This window comes from Poecilia reticulata, chromosome 12 (assembly GCF_904066995.2).
Source record: "Poecilia reticulata chromosome 12, P_reticulata-male-v2, whole genome shotgun sequence".
Taxonomy (NCBI): domain Eukaryota; kingdom Metazoa; phylum Chordata; class Actinopteri; order Cyprinodontiformes; family Poeciliidae; genus Poecilia; species Poecilia reticulata.
The window spans coordinates 17338913-17351630 of record NC_088841.1 but is presented as its reverse complement, the minus strand read 5'-3'; the positions used below and the strand labels follow the sequence as shown (position 1 = coordinate 17351630).

The 12718-nt window shown below is 39.3% G+C and overlaps 1 protein-coding gene across 8 annotated transcripts in view; it reads left to right on the top strand.

The window, feature by feature from the left end:
- strbp (spermatid perinuclear RNA binding protein) overlaps positions 1–11796 on the top strand; it is an 88110-nt gene extending 76314 nt beyond the window's left edge. For 7 of the 8 annotated variants that reach the window (XM_081613334.1, XM_017307886.2, XM_008424014.3 and 4 more), the window contains 2 exons: positions 23–76; positions 5561–11796. In XM_081613334.1, the coding sequence (XP_081469460.1) occupies positions 23–76; positions 5561–5655 (149 nt within the window). In that variant the 3' untranslated portion in view covers positions 5656–11796. Of the gene's footprint in view, positions 1–22; positions 77–2414; positions 3145–5560 lie in introns of those variants that run through there. The other variant, XM_008424016.3, reaches the window with a different exon arrangement.
- Positions 11797–12718: the final 922 nt, after the last annotated feature.

Genomic DNA, 12718 nt, shown 5'->3' with positions numbered 1-12718 from the left:
CCCTGTAACCTCTCCTCAACAGGCTTCGGCACACCGTACGGCTACAGCCCGGCCGCAGCAGCTGCTCCTGCATACGGTACGTGCTTCATCTTGCCTCTTTTCTCCTCTCTCTTCCCCCATGTGTAACCTCCATCCCTGCCTAACCACATCTGGGTAGAGTAATGAGAGCAGCGCTGGATGCTGCATCTGCCAACACTTCAACTCTTGTTGCATCAGATTATTTCCATTTCTCAAATGTAGTTCTACTGTAAACCGATGTGGGTTTTTAAGCTTATTCTTCACTGACATGCAGAGCTTAACTTCTTGGCTTTTCCTGCCGTGGATCTGTTTGTGCTGTTAATGGCTCTCCTGCTCCACTTTTCTATTGTCTAAAACTTTATCCACTCTCCTTTGCACTCACATGTTTCTTTAATGGAAACAGAAAATGGCAGACAGCAGCTTTGTACACCTGCCACATCTAACACAATAACTGGATGCACAGTCTGCACTATCCTCCTCTTTCTTTCTAAGATTAGCAGATCACAGGAAGCTGTCTCTTTTCTTTTCCTCACTGCTCGTCACTTGAATCTTCACAAATCCAAACAATAAAGGTCTAGTTTTTTTAAATTCCACATTGACCTTCACCGTCATTAGTTCTCTCCATCTGTGCCCCTGATTCACACAGTCGTATTTACCTGAACAGACTCGGCCTTGTTCAGGTCTTGTACACTCCTATAGCGTTCCCAGCCGGGCGTGTCAAAGGGCTCTGTGTGCTCAGAGAAGCCGGACTGAGGCCTCCGGCAGGCATTTAGTGCACTCCCTTGAGAATCCAGCAGCCCTGAACATGAAGCAGTGCTCAGTTTTTTTGTGTTTGTCCGAGGTGGAGCGAGGGCTCGTGTGGCAAGTGTATCATTTCCCTGGAATTTGCAGTTTGTGCGGGTTATTGCGACAGCTGAGTCTGTTTTTATTGGCGTACTTGTGTGGCACGTGCTGCCTAAATGCTGTTCAGTGTTTTTACTTTTGTCAACAACCAAAAAATGTAATGCAAAGATAATAAACAGGGGAATAAATACAAATATAATATTGGATCACCTTCTCTGAAGTCTGTGTGCATTTCATGGACTACAACTTGTGTAAAGCTCCAGGAAGCCGTTATAAGGTGTAAAATTATGTAACCAAATAAAGTTTATATGTTTGGGAGCTACTAGTATAAACAGAAGGAACTGTGTGATTAAATGTTTCTATTTGGGTATAATGCAGGTTTTTTCACATTATTGGTTGGTATGTTTTTGTTTTATACTCCTCTTTATTTTATTTTATTTTTTACTAAATAAAGAAATCGACCAACAAAAACTCTTAGACATAAGTTAAGAAATTAATAACGGACATTAGTCACAAAGATTTTTTTTTTTTTTATCACAAATTAGCTTTGGAGTTTTTAGATCAAACTAACTCTGAACACAGAATGTGAAGTGTCTCCCATTAATGCTGGTTTTCACTACATGACAGTGCAAACTCTTCAGCTCTCCTTCACATCAGTCTTTTGCTCTTTTTTTAAAATCTTTTTCTGCCATTTTTCTTACTTTTTACAATGTTTTTTGTTTGCTCATTACAATGTTGTTGAGATCTGTAGACGTGGGTTCGTCTTACAAATAGCCTGGGCTAACATTACCACTTCAAACCGTATTCCTTTAGCTTCCCCCCCACAGTGCAGGACTTTAAGCCCAGCTTCTGTTTTAACTGGTAAATGATCTCAATAAAGAACTGAAATCTAGCTAAACTAGGATGGGACTGATGAAATGGAAACACTCTGTGAAATATTTCTTTTTTCCTCGCAAGATTTTTGTCTTGAAGAAATAGAAATGTACATCGCTGTCAGAACTAGCTCAATTTCACAGCAATTGAACATTAAATATCCTTTTGGAGTTTAATATTCTCAACCCTTTACTTCTAAACACAGCTGAGTGACAGAACACAGCAACAAGTGGGGGAACAGGAATCAAAACTCTGCACTACATTAAATGAGGCTAATGTCTTTTTAAAAAATTACATCTCTTTGTGATTTTTTTTTTGTAAGTCACCATGTTTCAGATCTCAACAATAGAAGCTGTAAAATAATATTTTTTTCACGTATATCTAGAAGTCAGCTGTGTTCTTTTTCTTCCACTTATCTCCCCTCCTCTTCTTCTTTTTCCTCGTTCTTGGCTCGTTTAACCACTAATGAGCTCTGTCACCCCGTGCACAAACATTCCTGCCTGCTTTCACACCCTAACACCCCTTCCATCTGGGAGGACTGCCTGTGAGCTGCCAGGTGTTTGTTGAACATACTCACAGCATAGTGTGTGCTACAGTGAGCATAGACACTCTTGGTTTTTTTTCTTTTTTGTTGCCCAGCACTCATGCAGAGCTATGCTCTTCTCATGTCTCCCCTCTAGGTTTGCCCAAGAGAATGCTCCTGTTGCCTGTCATGAAAGTGCCCGCCTACCCCGTCCCTCACTACCACTTCTTTTAGTACAGGAGACACACATACCAAATACAGCAAGCATTTTTTTTTTTTAGAAGGGAAACTCAGTCTGTTTGGCTTTTTGTATTTGCTTTGTTTTTTGTTTTTTTTTACTCCCTCTATTATGGGATCTGGATAAAAATGAGCTGAAGATTTGTATAAGAGATTTTTTTTTGTTTGTTTGTTTTTCTTACTGTTTTAAAAAAACTTTTTAAACTTAAAATCTGCAGGTTCTTAAATGTTAAAAACAAAAAAAAACTTGAAGGATTTGTACTGTGAATTGTTACCTCAGTCTTTGAGTCTAAATTATATATAAATGCCTGTGTGAGCTTTTTATTATTTTGTTAATTCTTTGCTGAGGAGAGGACATCCTTTCACGACACATTAAGTCACATTTTCTGTGTATAAAGGAAGTAAGAATGTGAGCTGTGTGAAGGATGTATAAGAGTGTATCTAAGATGCTGAAAATGTAATAAAAGTTAAGCTCAAATTAAGCTGAACAGTTCCTGTTCTGTATCTGATCTGGAGGCTTTCTGCTGATGGAGGCTCAACGCATTTGATTCATGTTCCTTAGAGCAGTTTTACTTCGCAATAAGAGAGGATTCACCAATTTTATTTAAAAAAATTTTGCAAGTTTTGCACCTCAAGCATTTGAATAAGCACCTATGAATCCCAGTCTCCTTCTTTTACTCAGATGTCATGTCGGTCTTTTCATGTAAATCAGTTCTGCTCAATACATCCTTTTGACCTGCAGCTCATAGATCTTGGGAGAAAAAGGTCTGAAGATAGTTGATGAACTGGCAGTGCTCTTGGGAGATCTTCTGTGTTGCCCTCATCTGCAAGCTTTTACTTGATGGAACGAAAAAAAATACTTTTTTTTTGCTGTTTTGTGTTGTTTTTTTTAAAGTTATTTACATTGTTTATGTTGAATTTCCTGCACAGAATCAGAAATATGTTTATTCTGCTTAGACATCTTTTTTCCATTTTTGACATGAAGACATCTGAACTTAATCACAAACCAAATGCAGGAAAAAGGAGCCACACTTCACAGTCCATTTTCTGATTTGCTTCTGATTATTGGTGACTCTTTTCTGTACATGTTTATCACTGGACTGATATCAAGACATCTTCAACAAGAAGTGAACTCACTGTAAAATGACCTAACTTTAAAAGTAAATTTAAATTGCAGTCATAAGTCGGCGCCAGTCAAGACACAGTTATGTCGGCTCTTCACCATGTCTGGTTCATCCAGCCAGCGAGGGATAACAACCCCCCCCCCCCCCCCTACACACACACACACACACATATCCTCGATGACGTCTCCTTGACTACAGCCGAAGCATGGCCGGCGGATGAAAAGACTCTGTGTCTTGTCCAATGGTTGGTTGAGCTCCATGAGATTTTTCATCTGAATTGTCCTTTCAATCTACATGATTGAAGATATTTTTTACTTCTGCTTCTTGTGCTGTGAGGTTTGCTTTTTGTATCTAAGGTTGAAGTTCAGAGAACAGAAGAATTTGTTCATGTCTTTTCCATCTTATTTAAAACAAGCCTCGACATATTCAGATTTTCTTTCACTTCCTACTTGAGTTTCCATGCTGCAAAACGGAAGAAAATGTTTAATATTAACAGAAATATCAGGATGGCAGAGTTTGACTTCAGTTTTTCTCAGGTCTGGATAAGAGTCTGGACTTTCTTCCCTATCTTGATGTCTACATTGTATTGTAGACATCCATTGTTTGGTCTTTCCTTGTGTATTTCCGCCTTTCCTTGCTCTCATGCTTTTTTCCTTCATGGTGTCTTTACTTTTTTCCCTACTTGTTTTTCTTTCTTTCTCTCTGTCATTCTGCCCTTGTTTTACTGTAATTTATTCCTTGTGTTCTTTCTTTTCTACTTATGTCCTCTTTCCATTCTGCACCGTTTCTAATTCCTCCTCTGTTCTTCAGTTTTTCTTTTCTTGTTTTCTATTCTTGTTTTCATTCATTCTGTTATTGTTTTTAATTTTACTGTATGAATAGTTGCCTCACTGAATTTGTACTGATTTTCAGTGAGTTTATCTAATATTTATCAAACTGTCCTAATAATGAGCACACAAGATGGAAGTATTAGAGATTTATTAGGGGAAAAAAATAAAATACCATAAAAAATACACTTGTATAGTATTAATAATTATTGAAACTTGCAAAAAGAAAAAAAAGTAATTTTTTTACCATTTTTTAAAAGTTTCTAATAAAGATTCGTCGAATACAATCCTATATGAAACTCGAACTACAAAAGTTTTACTCAATAAAAAATTTTTTTACAGGGTTTTGGAAGCATGTAGCATTTTATGGTGAGCAGTTCATCCTGTGCTTGTATTCAACCTTTTTAAAAGGACTAATGAAATAACCCCGGCTCCATGTTTCTTTCAGCTGCTCTTCCCATCTTATAATCACAATTTCGAAAATTTACAACAATAGGCCAAAACAGAAAATTAAAAATTCTATAATCTTTTTAATATGATCCCATTCATTCAAGTCAACAAAAGGCAAGCATAAACCTGTAAGGATTTACTCACGTCATCATGCTGAATGCACAGCAGACACTGTCTTGTTTAATTCTACTAATAATAATTCTAATAATTCTACTAATCACTATTGGGCTCTTTTGGACTGCATGTAGAACCTGGAACGGAGTATAAATTATCATCTGTGAAGCAGCCGTTCACAGATGATACACAAATGTTATATATGTGACAAGACAGAAATATGTTTTAAGGTTGGTGCAAAACAAAAGGGTTTCATTCTTCCACCTAATTTTCAGTTTTTTTTGGGTGTGAGGTTTTTAATATGCGTTTACTGAAGTCAAGAACAAAAATGTCAAATTTTCCTTATTTTTTAGTATGTTATTATTGCAAATGTAGTTGATTGGTTTTTACAAAATAGAGTACAGAGTATTTTGAAGAACAAATAGTCTTTTTTTTCTAAATAAAATGGCTGAATGAAGAGTCATTAGCTGAAGTACATTAGTCTTTAAGGAAAGCGTTTAGTCTTGCTCTAATCAGCACATCTCCTCTGTCTCTGCTCTTCATCACTGCAGGTGGTCTGTTCATTGACAATCCTTTCTACCAGCCGCGTACCATCGCTCCTTTTATCATTCACCTCGGTCCGCAGGATCTCTTCTCTGACTTCTAAACGCAGGAAGCTGTTGGGCGCCACTCATCACACTTTTTTTCTCTCTCTCTCTGCCCACCGGACACCTGGCCGCATACTCGTCCACCTGTTTGTCTGTCGGTCTGAGCGAGGTCGCCTCTTACTCCATCCGGGCCGACGGAACGATTGGCTCGCTGACCCGGAGCAGTTTTTCGATTCGGTCAGAGAAACGGTCCTACCTGCTGACAAGAGAGCCGCCGCTTTTCTTTTTCTCTCTCCGCCCAGATTATCCTCCTCAGAGGAGAGCAAAATTTACGCAAAGCAATACTCGGATTTTACGAGAAACGTGCAAGAGTGAGGCTGAACTTTGGTCTTTTTCGTATAGCAATACACCTGAACTCGTCTCTTAAGCTACTTGAGAAGATGTGAATGTCCCACGGAGGTTTTACTCAACACAGCATTGCAATAGCTGATTCTGATTGTATATTCAGTGTATGTGTGTGTGCGTGCGTGCGTGTGTGTGTATGTGTGACTATAACATGACTATATACACATATACCAATGGTGTATTTCTATAACAATGTGTTGATGAAAATAACATTAATATATAATGATGTACTTATGTAAATACTCTATAAAGTCTAATAATTGTTATAAAATATTTTAGAATTATAAAGTGAAATGTAACTGTAATATCACAGCATAGCTTTTCTTCCAGTTTTATATACACTGAGCAATTGAAGCTAGTTCTAGAAAATGCATTATCTTTGGTATTCCTATTAACCCGTGCTAGTAGAATATTAATGCTTCCTACTTTCCTTACTCCTTTTCTCTGTCTTTGATGTCTATCTGAGCCTTTCTGAGCACGCTCTCTGCCGCCTGTGGTGTGTTTACACGGCCCCCAGACAAGAGGCGTGCCCTGCTGTACACACAACTCAAAAAAACAAAACAAAAAAAAAAACACACACACACACTTTTTGCCTGTCAGAAAGCACATTTTATAGTCTCACTGCTGGCAGGGAACACCGTTGTTATGAGCACTCTTTGTATGTGCGTTTAATGTATGTGTTTGCTCTAATGTCCGCTCTCTTCCCCCTCTGCCGTTCATGGACACACACACACACACCCATCGACCAACAGAACAATCGTGAGCTCCGTCTCGTTCGCCTTATAGGGTCCAAAAGCACAGCTGGCTTCTCACACACTCCTAAGTTATCGTCTTTGCAGCTCTTCCCTGTCGGCTGGCGGCGATGCAGAAAAAGCTTAACTGCACATACAGCACAAGCTAACTGGCAGACCTAATTACAGATATAGAAAAGAAGGAACTATTCAGTGAGAACCGGAGGCAGCGTTTGGCCATTTTTGTGTGCCGTTAACGTTTTGCTGAAGCTTTGACTAAAGATTCAAGTCCAATTCAGTCTGTTCTGAACTTGTGTTGCCTCACGTTAACATGTGGGCATTGAAATAGTGTTTGGTTTTTACTGTCAAAAAGAAAAATCTGGGAGGAAAGTGTTAAGAAATTTCGTGAATTTGGTCTAATTTGCTGATTTTTCTGAGGTTGGGGTTCTGTGGAGTTATCAGTAGTCAGTATGTGTCTCGGCAGCAGAAACTAACGGTAGAAACGGGGAGCGGTTTTTTATTAAACTTTAGGATGTTTCCTCTGCATTACTTTGGCATGATTTAAACAGGTAGGATATGCTCTACATGCTTTTCAGCATAGGTTACATGCATGTGTCACAATGGTTTGGCCATTTGACTTTAGTTGAATCTTGGTCAGGACGTCACTTTGGGAAGTTTGCATGTTTTTCCAGCCTCCACTGATAGTCCAAAACGGTATGTTTGGTTCATTGGCAACTCTAACTTAGTTGCATGTGTGCATGTTTGAATGACCTGTTGCTCTCTGTTCTGGCATTTTCTTGAACTGTTGACCTATGTATGGGATATTTTGCCTCTTACCTGTTGAATGTAAAAGGCAAAGTTTGAGTTGTTTATGATTGGTGAAACCAATCATAAACTATATTCTTTAAATCTGCTGTTAACTTCACTTTCCAGAGAGAATTCCCCATATCCAGCAATTTCTTGTCCGCTTTCTTCCTCAAGTAGTATATTGACTACTAATAACTACTTCACAGAACCCTAATTTGACACCAAAGCTGTCATTTTCAGACCCTTTTTTTGTTTGTATTTTATTTAAGTAAGTAAAGTAAGTAAGTAAGTAAAGGCATGGTTCCTGCATATTCAGTTGTGTTTTATTAGTAATCTAGTATCTGAGGGGATTTGAATGAATATGCATTTATAGATCCTGCAGAACACAAAGTTCAATAAAATTGTACATTATTTTGGTTTTAATTTATTGCTAAGCTAGAATCAGCAAGAGTCTGTGGTCAGCTCCTCTTGGCAAGTTAGAGGCTCTTCACCCGCATTGTTTCTTCTTTCCATCCTTTAAAAGAAACCAGGTGTCAGCCAGCAAAGGGAAAAATCGAAGGGAATGTGCTTCAGATGGCTTTGATTCTCCCGTTACTCACTCTGAACTGGGCGCACCGCTTTGATGTGTGGAGCTTAAATTAATCAGGAATGACATCTGAGGAAAACGTCGATACGTTTTTGAAAGTTAATTTTTTCAAAACAATAAGCCAAGTCCTTATTGTTAAAGCTGGATTTTTGTGAAGCACATTAATCACGCAGATCCCGACTCTTGAAGAGAAAGCATGATCCGCCGACTAATGATATTGATTAATTACATAGATAATATTTGAGATAATCTTATCCAAAAGTCTGATTTAGACGGTAGCTCTGCTTGGCTCCTGTGGCGGCTTTACATGCACGCTGTAACACTCGGTTGTGTTAAAACAGACCTTCCCTGTCAGCTGAGTTTTTCTGCCTCCTCTCTCTGCCCCTGCGCTCTCTCCCCAGATGGCCCTCATTAATAAGGCAGACAGTCATACCTCAGTGAGCAACCTTTTCATTTCCCCTCAGACCGAACAGACACGTAGGAGGAGTCACCCTGACTGCTGACCCCGTCCTCTCGGCTGTACGGCCGCGCGCAGAGGACGGGCAGCGGAGCGAGAGCTCAGACAAACACGGCCGACCTGAAAGTGGCACAGGTGGTCCAGAGGGGGAAGGTTCCAGAACAAGGCGCATCCACAGTCAAAGAGGCGCTAATACGCTGCAGAAGGCCGAGGTCCCAATGTGTGTCGCTTGTTAAGAGCGGAGTAATGGTGAAATATGTGGAACAGTCAAACTGGGTTGCAGTCTGCAGGACTGTGCAAAAGTCTCAAGTCTTCCATCATTCATTACGTTTTGCCTCCGTGGAGTAAGACTTCTTTGAAGCTTTGTTTTGTCTTGAAGCAATGTCTCATCAGACATGATGAAGTTCTTTATTTGGACTTTGGCTGCTTGGTGCACAACAAAGACAAAATTGATCTTGAAATGAATAGATCCTAAACCTAAAGGACACTGTGTTCTGTCAACACAGAGTTCAGCCAAGACCCAACTTTAAATGTGATCTCTACACAGAGGTTTTCAAACGTTTCATAAGTTTTTCAGTTATAATCATTTTCCTAACCGTTTTCAACGAGAAAAACAGGAGGACTTGGAGTAATTTGTTGTGGTGTCAATTTGCAAAAAGACAAAATAAATCCTATTTTTTTTAGCAGTGGATTAGTTGAAGAACCAACCAGGAATTTCATATATTAAAGTTTTGAGTTGATAAGTGTAACAACAACTCAGAATGTATATTTCCTATCAATGAAGTACAAGTGAAAGAACAAAATGTCATTAGTTTGTTTTGCCAACAGCCTGTTTAATGATTTTCCAACTTGGAACAATAACACGGTTGAGTTTGATTTGTTGTTTCCAGATGGAGGTTCTAGCTACAGATGCCAGTAGAACAGGTCAGTCACCACCAACACTTTTTCCTTTTCTTTTGAAAAACGGTTCAGTGACTCGTGATTAATTAATCTCATTTGCTGTTGGTGCTTATTGGCTTCAAGTCACAGTTAATTTGTTTGTATTTACCTTCCTAATAGGTAGCACAAACAGGAGTACAACTAAAGGTTGCAACGTGAGCTGGATAGTGTGGATAGGAAATGAGTGAAATAGCAGCTAAAGTCCAAAGAGGAACTTTGATAGATCTTCAAAATCTGTTGAGCAAGGTCACCTTGACGTACTACCAGATCGTTTCAAACTTGAGGCAAAAGAAAAAAGCAGTTTTTCAAAGACTTGAGCTCTGGTTTGCATTATCACTATCAATTTAATAATGAATTAGTCTGTTTTTCCAGAAATACTATGATATTCTATATTGGGATGTATTGGTGGTTTCCCTGACAAAAAAAACTAACAAAATAGCAATCATGTAAGAAAAATAATATTTTCAATTATCCACATTTAGTACTGACATTTTTCTTGGCAGGTGTGTGTAATCATGCAACCAACAAAATGACTAATCTCCAGTATTTGTAACAGATTCGGATGCCTCGTGTTAGACAGAGTAGTGTGCGAAGTGCTGGTCCCGTTTCGTCAGCTGAAGCGATGGTTTTCCAGACATTTGAATCTTCTTTCAACAGATCTTCTAAACAAAGCACAAATTGCACATGAACAATACACCTGCACATTGTACTCAGGGCCACCTGACAGACACACACAAACACACGCACACACACACGCGCGCGCAGACGTATGCAAACAGACAAACACACCCAAGCACACTTGTAATCAAATGTAAATATGTCAGCTTTTAAAAACTAAGCACACATACATGATGTGATATCCTCTCTGCTTTGTCGATTGTAAATGTGTGTGTGCAGTGTGGAGTCACACGTGGTTGAACCTTGTTTGTTCTTGAGGATTTGAGCCATGTTTAGCTGAGAAAACACGTCCCCCACCTGCTCCGTTTATTATCATGGTGCTTTATGAGGGGCTGTCTGTAGCACTGTACATAATGGGTCTCTGCTGGGAGGGGACAGGGAGGAGTTCTGGCTTCCTAACAACAACACACAAAAGGTTTTAGATGCTGCGAAATGTTTGGTAGTTCAGTTGCCGTGAGGGACTTTTCTTTTAGCTTCTGCTTGGAGCTCAATTATTTGTAATCTTTGGTAAAACTGTTCATTTTTATTTATTTTTTCCTCTAGGACAGGTTTAATCCAGACACCAAAGACTTCCAAAGGCTTTGTTGCGTAAATCTGACCAATCTGAGAGTCTCCTTTGGAGTCATGTGCACAGTTTGGAGGCGTGCGCGCAAAAAGGTGCGCAAAAAGGCCTGAGCATTGTGCAGTGTGAACCAACGGAGAATCTTAAAACACCTTTTTGTAAGAAAAATCTCCCGTACTTAACCTCAGAAAGCAAGCGGTGTGCTGCATTAAGATAGAAGAAGCATTTTGAAGATCTGTCCGACTCTCCCGTTCTCGTGTTCCAATGAATGTAGCAAAACAAGCTGACCGCTGAACTCATGGTTCACCCCCTACCCCCGAGTGTGTGTAGGTGCATCTGTGTCAGAGGACGATGGCGTGGCCGTTTCACACATATGCACACGCAATACTGCAGTCCCAATGAGCATGTCGTCGCATACTTTCTGGTCCGCTGATTGTTGAAGCTCCTCCTGATTAAAAACGATCAAAACATTTCTGTTGGGAATGTACACTGTTGCTGTAGTGATTGTCATGTAGAATGTATTTGCTCATAGGAAGAGTAAACTTGCTTTTTTTTGTAAAGAAGCATATATACAGAATATATATGGTTGAATCCACACACATATATATAAATATATATAAACATCTATATATCTTTTGAGCTGCCTGTGTGTGAGGGTTACTTTGGGCGCATCTACCCTGTTAAGATTCATATTTCTTTCCGGATTTGATTTGATTTTGTTGTTTCCATTAATGCCGTTTTGACAAATGTAGTGTCTTACGAGTGTTCAGGTTTTGTTTTGTTTTTTTTCTGTGTAAATATAATTTTTATTTTGTTTTTTACAAAAAGGGGTTTTAAAAAAAGACTGTTTTACGATGCTGCCTATAATTTAACAAAGTGATCTGTTCACAGAATCTATTAATTCATCAAAGTTGTGACACGTGTTGAGGTTGTGGTGGACAGAAGCCGTTGATGATGAAGAATGAGGTTCGTTTGTCACTGATGCTGACATAAAATATGCTTGACAAACTGAAAATAAACTTGGGAAGTACTGAATCTCTTGTCTTTTGCAGATTTTTTTTAAAACATCGTTGGCTGTACTGTCTTAGGTTGTCTATATTTTGTTTAAATTGTTTAAAGTGATGATTGTGGAACGTTTAGGCATCTGGGAATTTCACCAAAAATGCGCAAAAAAAAAACAATGTGTTTGATGTGTTATACCTTTACAGGCCGTCCCTCGATTTAACTCGAAATTAACGTCAACCTGTCAAACTTACATTACACGACATCAAAATATAAGAAGGCAAAGTTTTAACGCCTGAATTTGAAGAAAATATCGAAACAAATCTCCAGAACAATTAATGTTTTTGTATTTAGCTAAAAAATAAAAAAAAAATTGTAATCCTTCCTGGTTCGGTATCTTGTCGGACGTTATCCAAATGTCCGGGCTCGACTGTTTTGAACTGGAGAATTAGCCGAGGGTCGTTCCAAAGTGTAAACCTGAGGTTCCTGTTGTTTGTTTATGTGTCATGTATTTATACACTTTCATTATGGACCCAATGATATTCACCCTCGTTGCTAATGCGACACCCTGACAACGACACCTGACCCTCGCGGTGTCATTATGAGTTAAGGATATGGGCAATAATTGGCACGAGCTGCAGCAAACGGCGGTTTAGCGATTCGAGCCGTCAGTCTTCTTCAGCGCAGAGCTGCTGATGGGAGAGTCTCCGGTGAGTATCCGGTGACGTCTCCAGCATTCAACACCATCAGCACACAGACACAGCTGCCAATCACCCTGCCGTGTGCGCGCGCACCTGTGCGTGTCGATTTTTTTTTATTTTTTTTATAAGAGAAGCAACAACGGAGATGATGAAGGTACAGAATTTTGTGCGAGAGGAAAGGCAACAAGATGGACGGGAGGAAACCTGAGCTCACCAGATGATGGCACGTAGCCTGTCAAATGAAACCCTGCTCG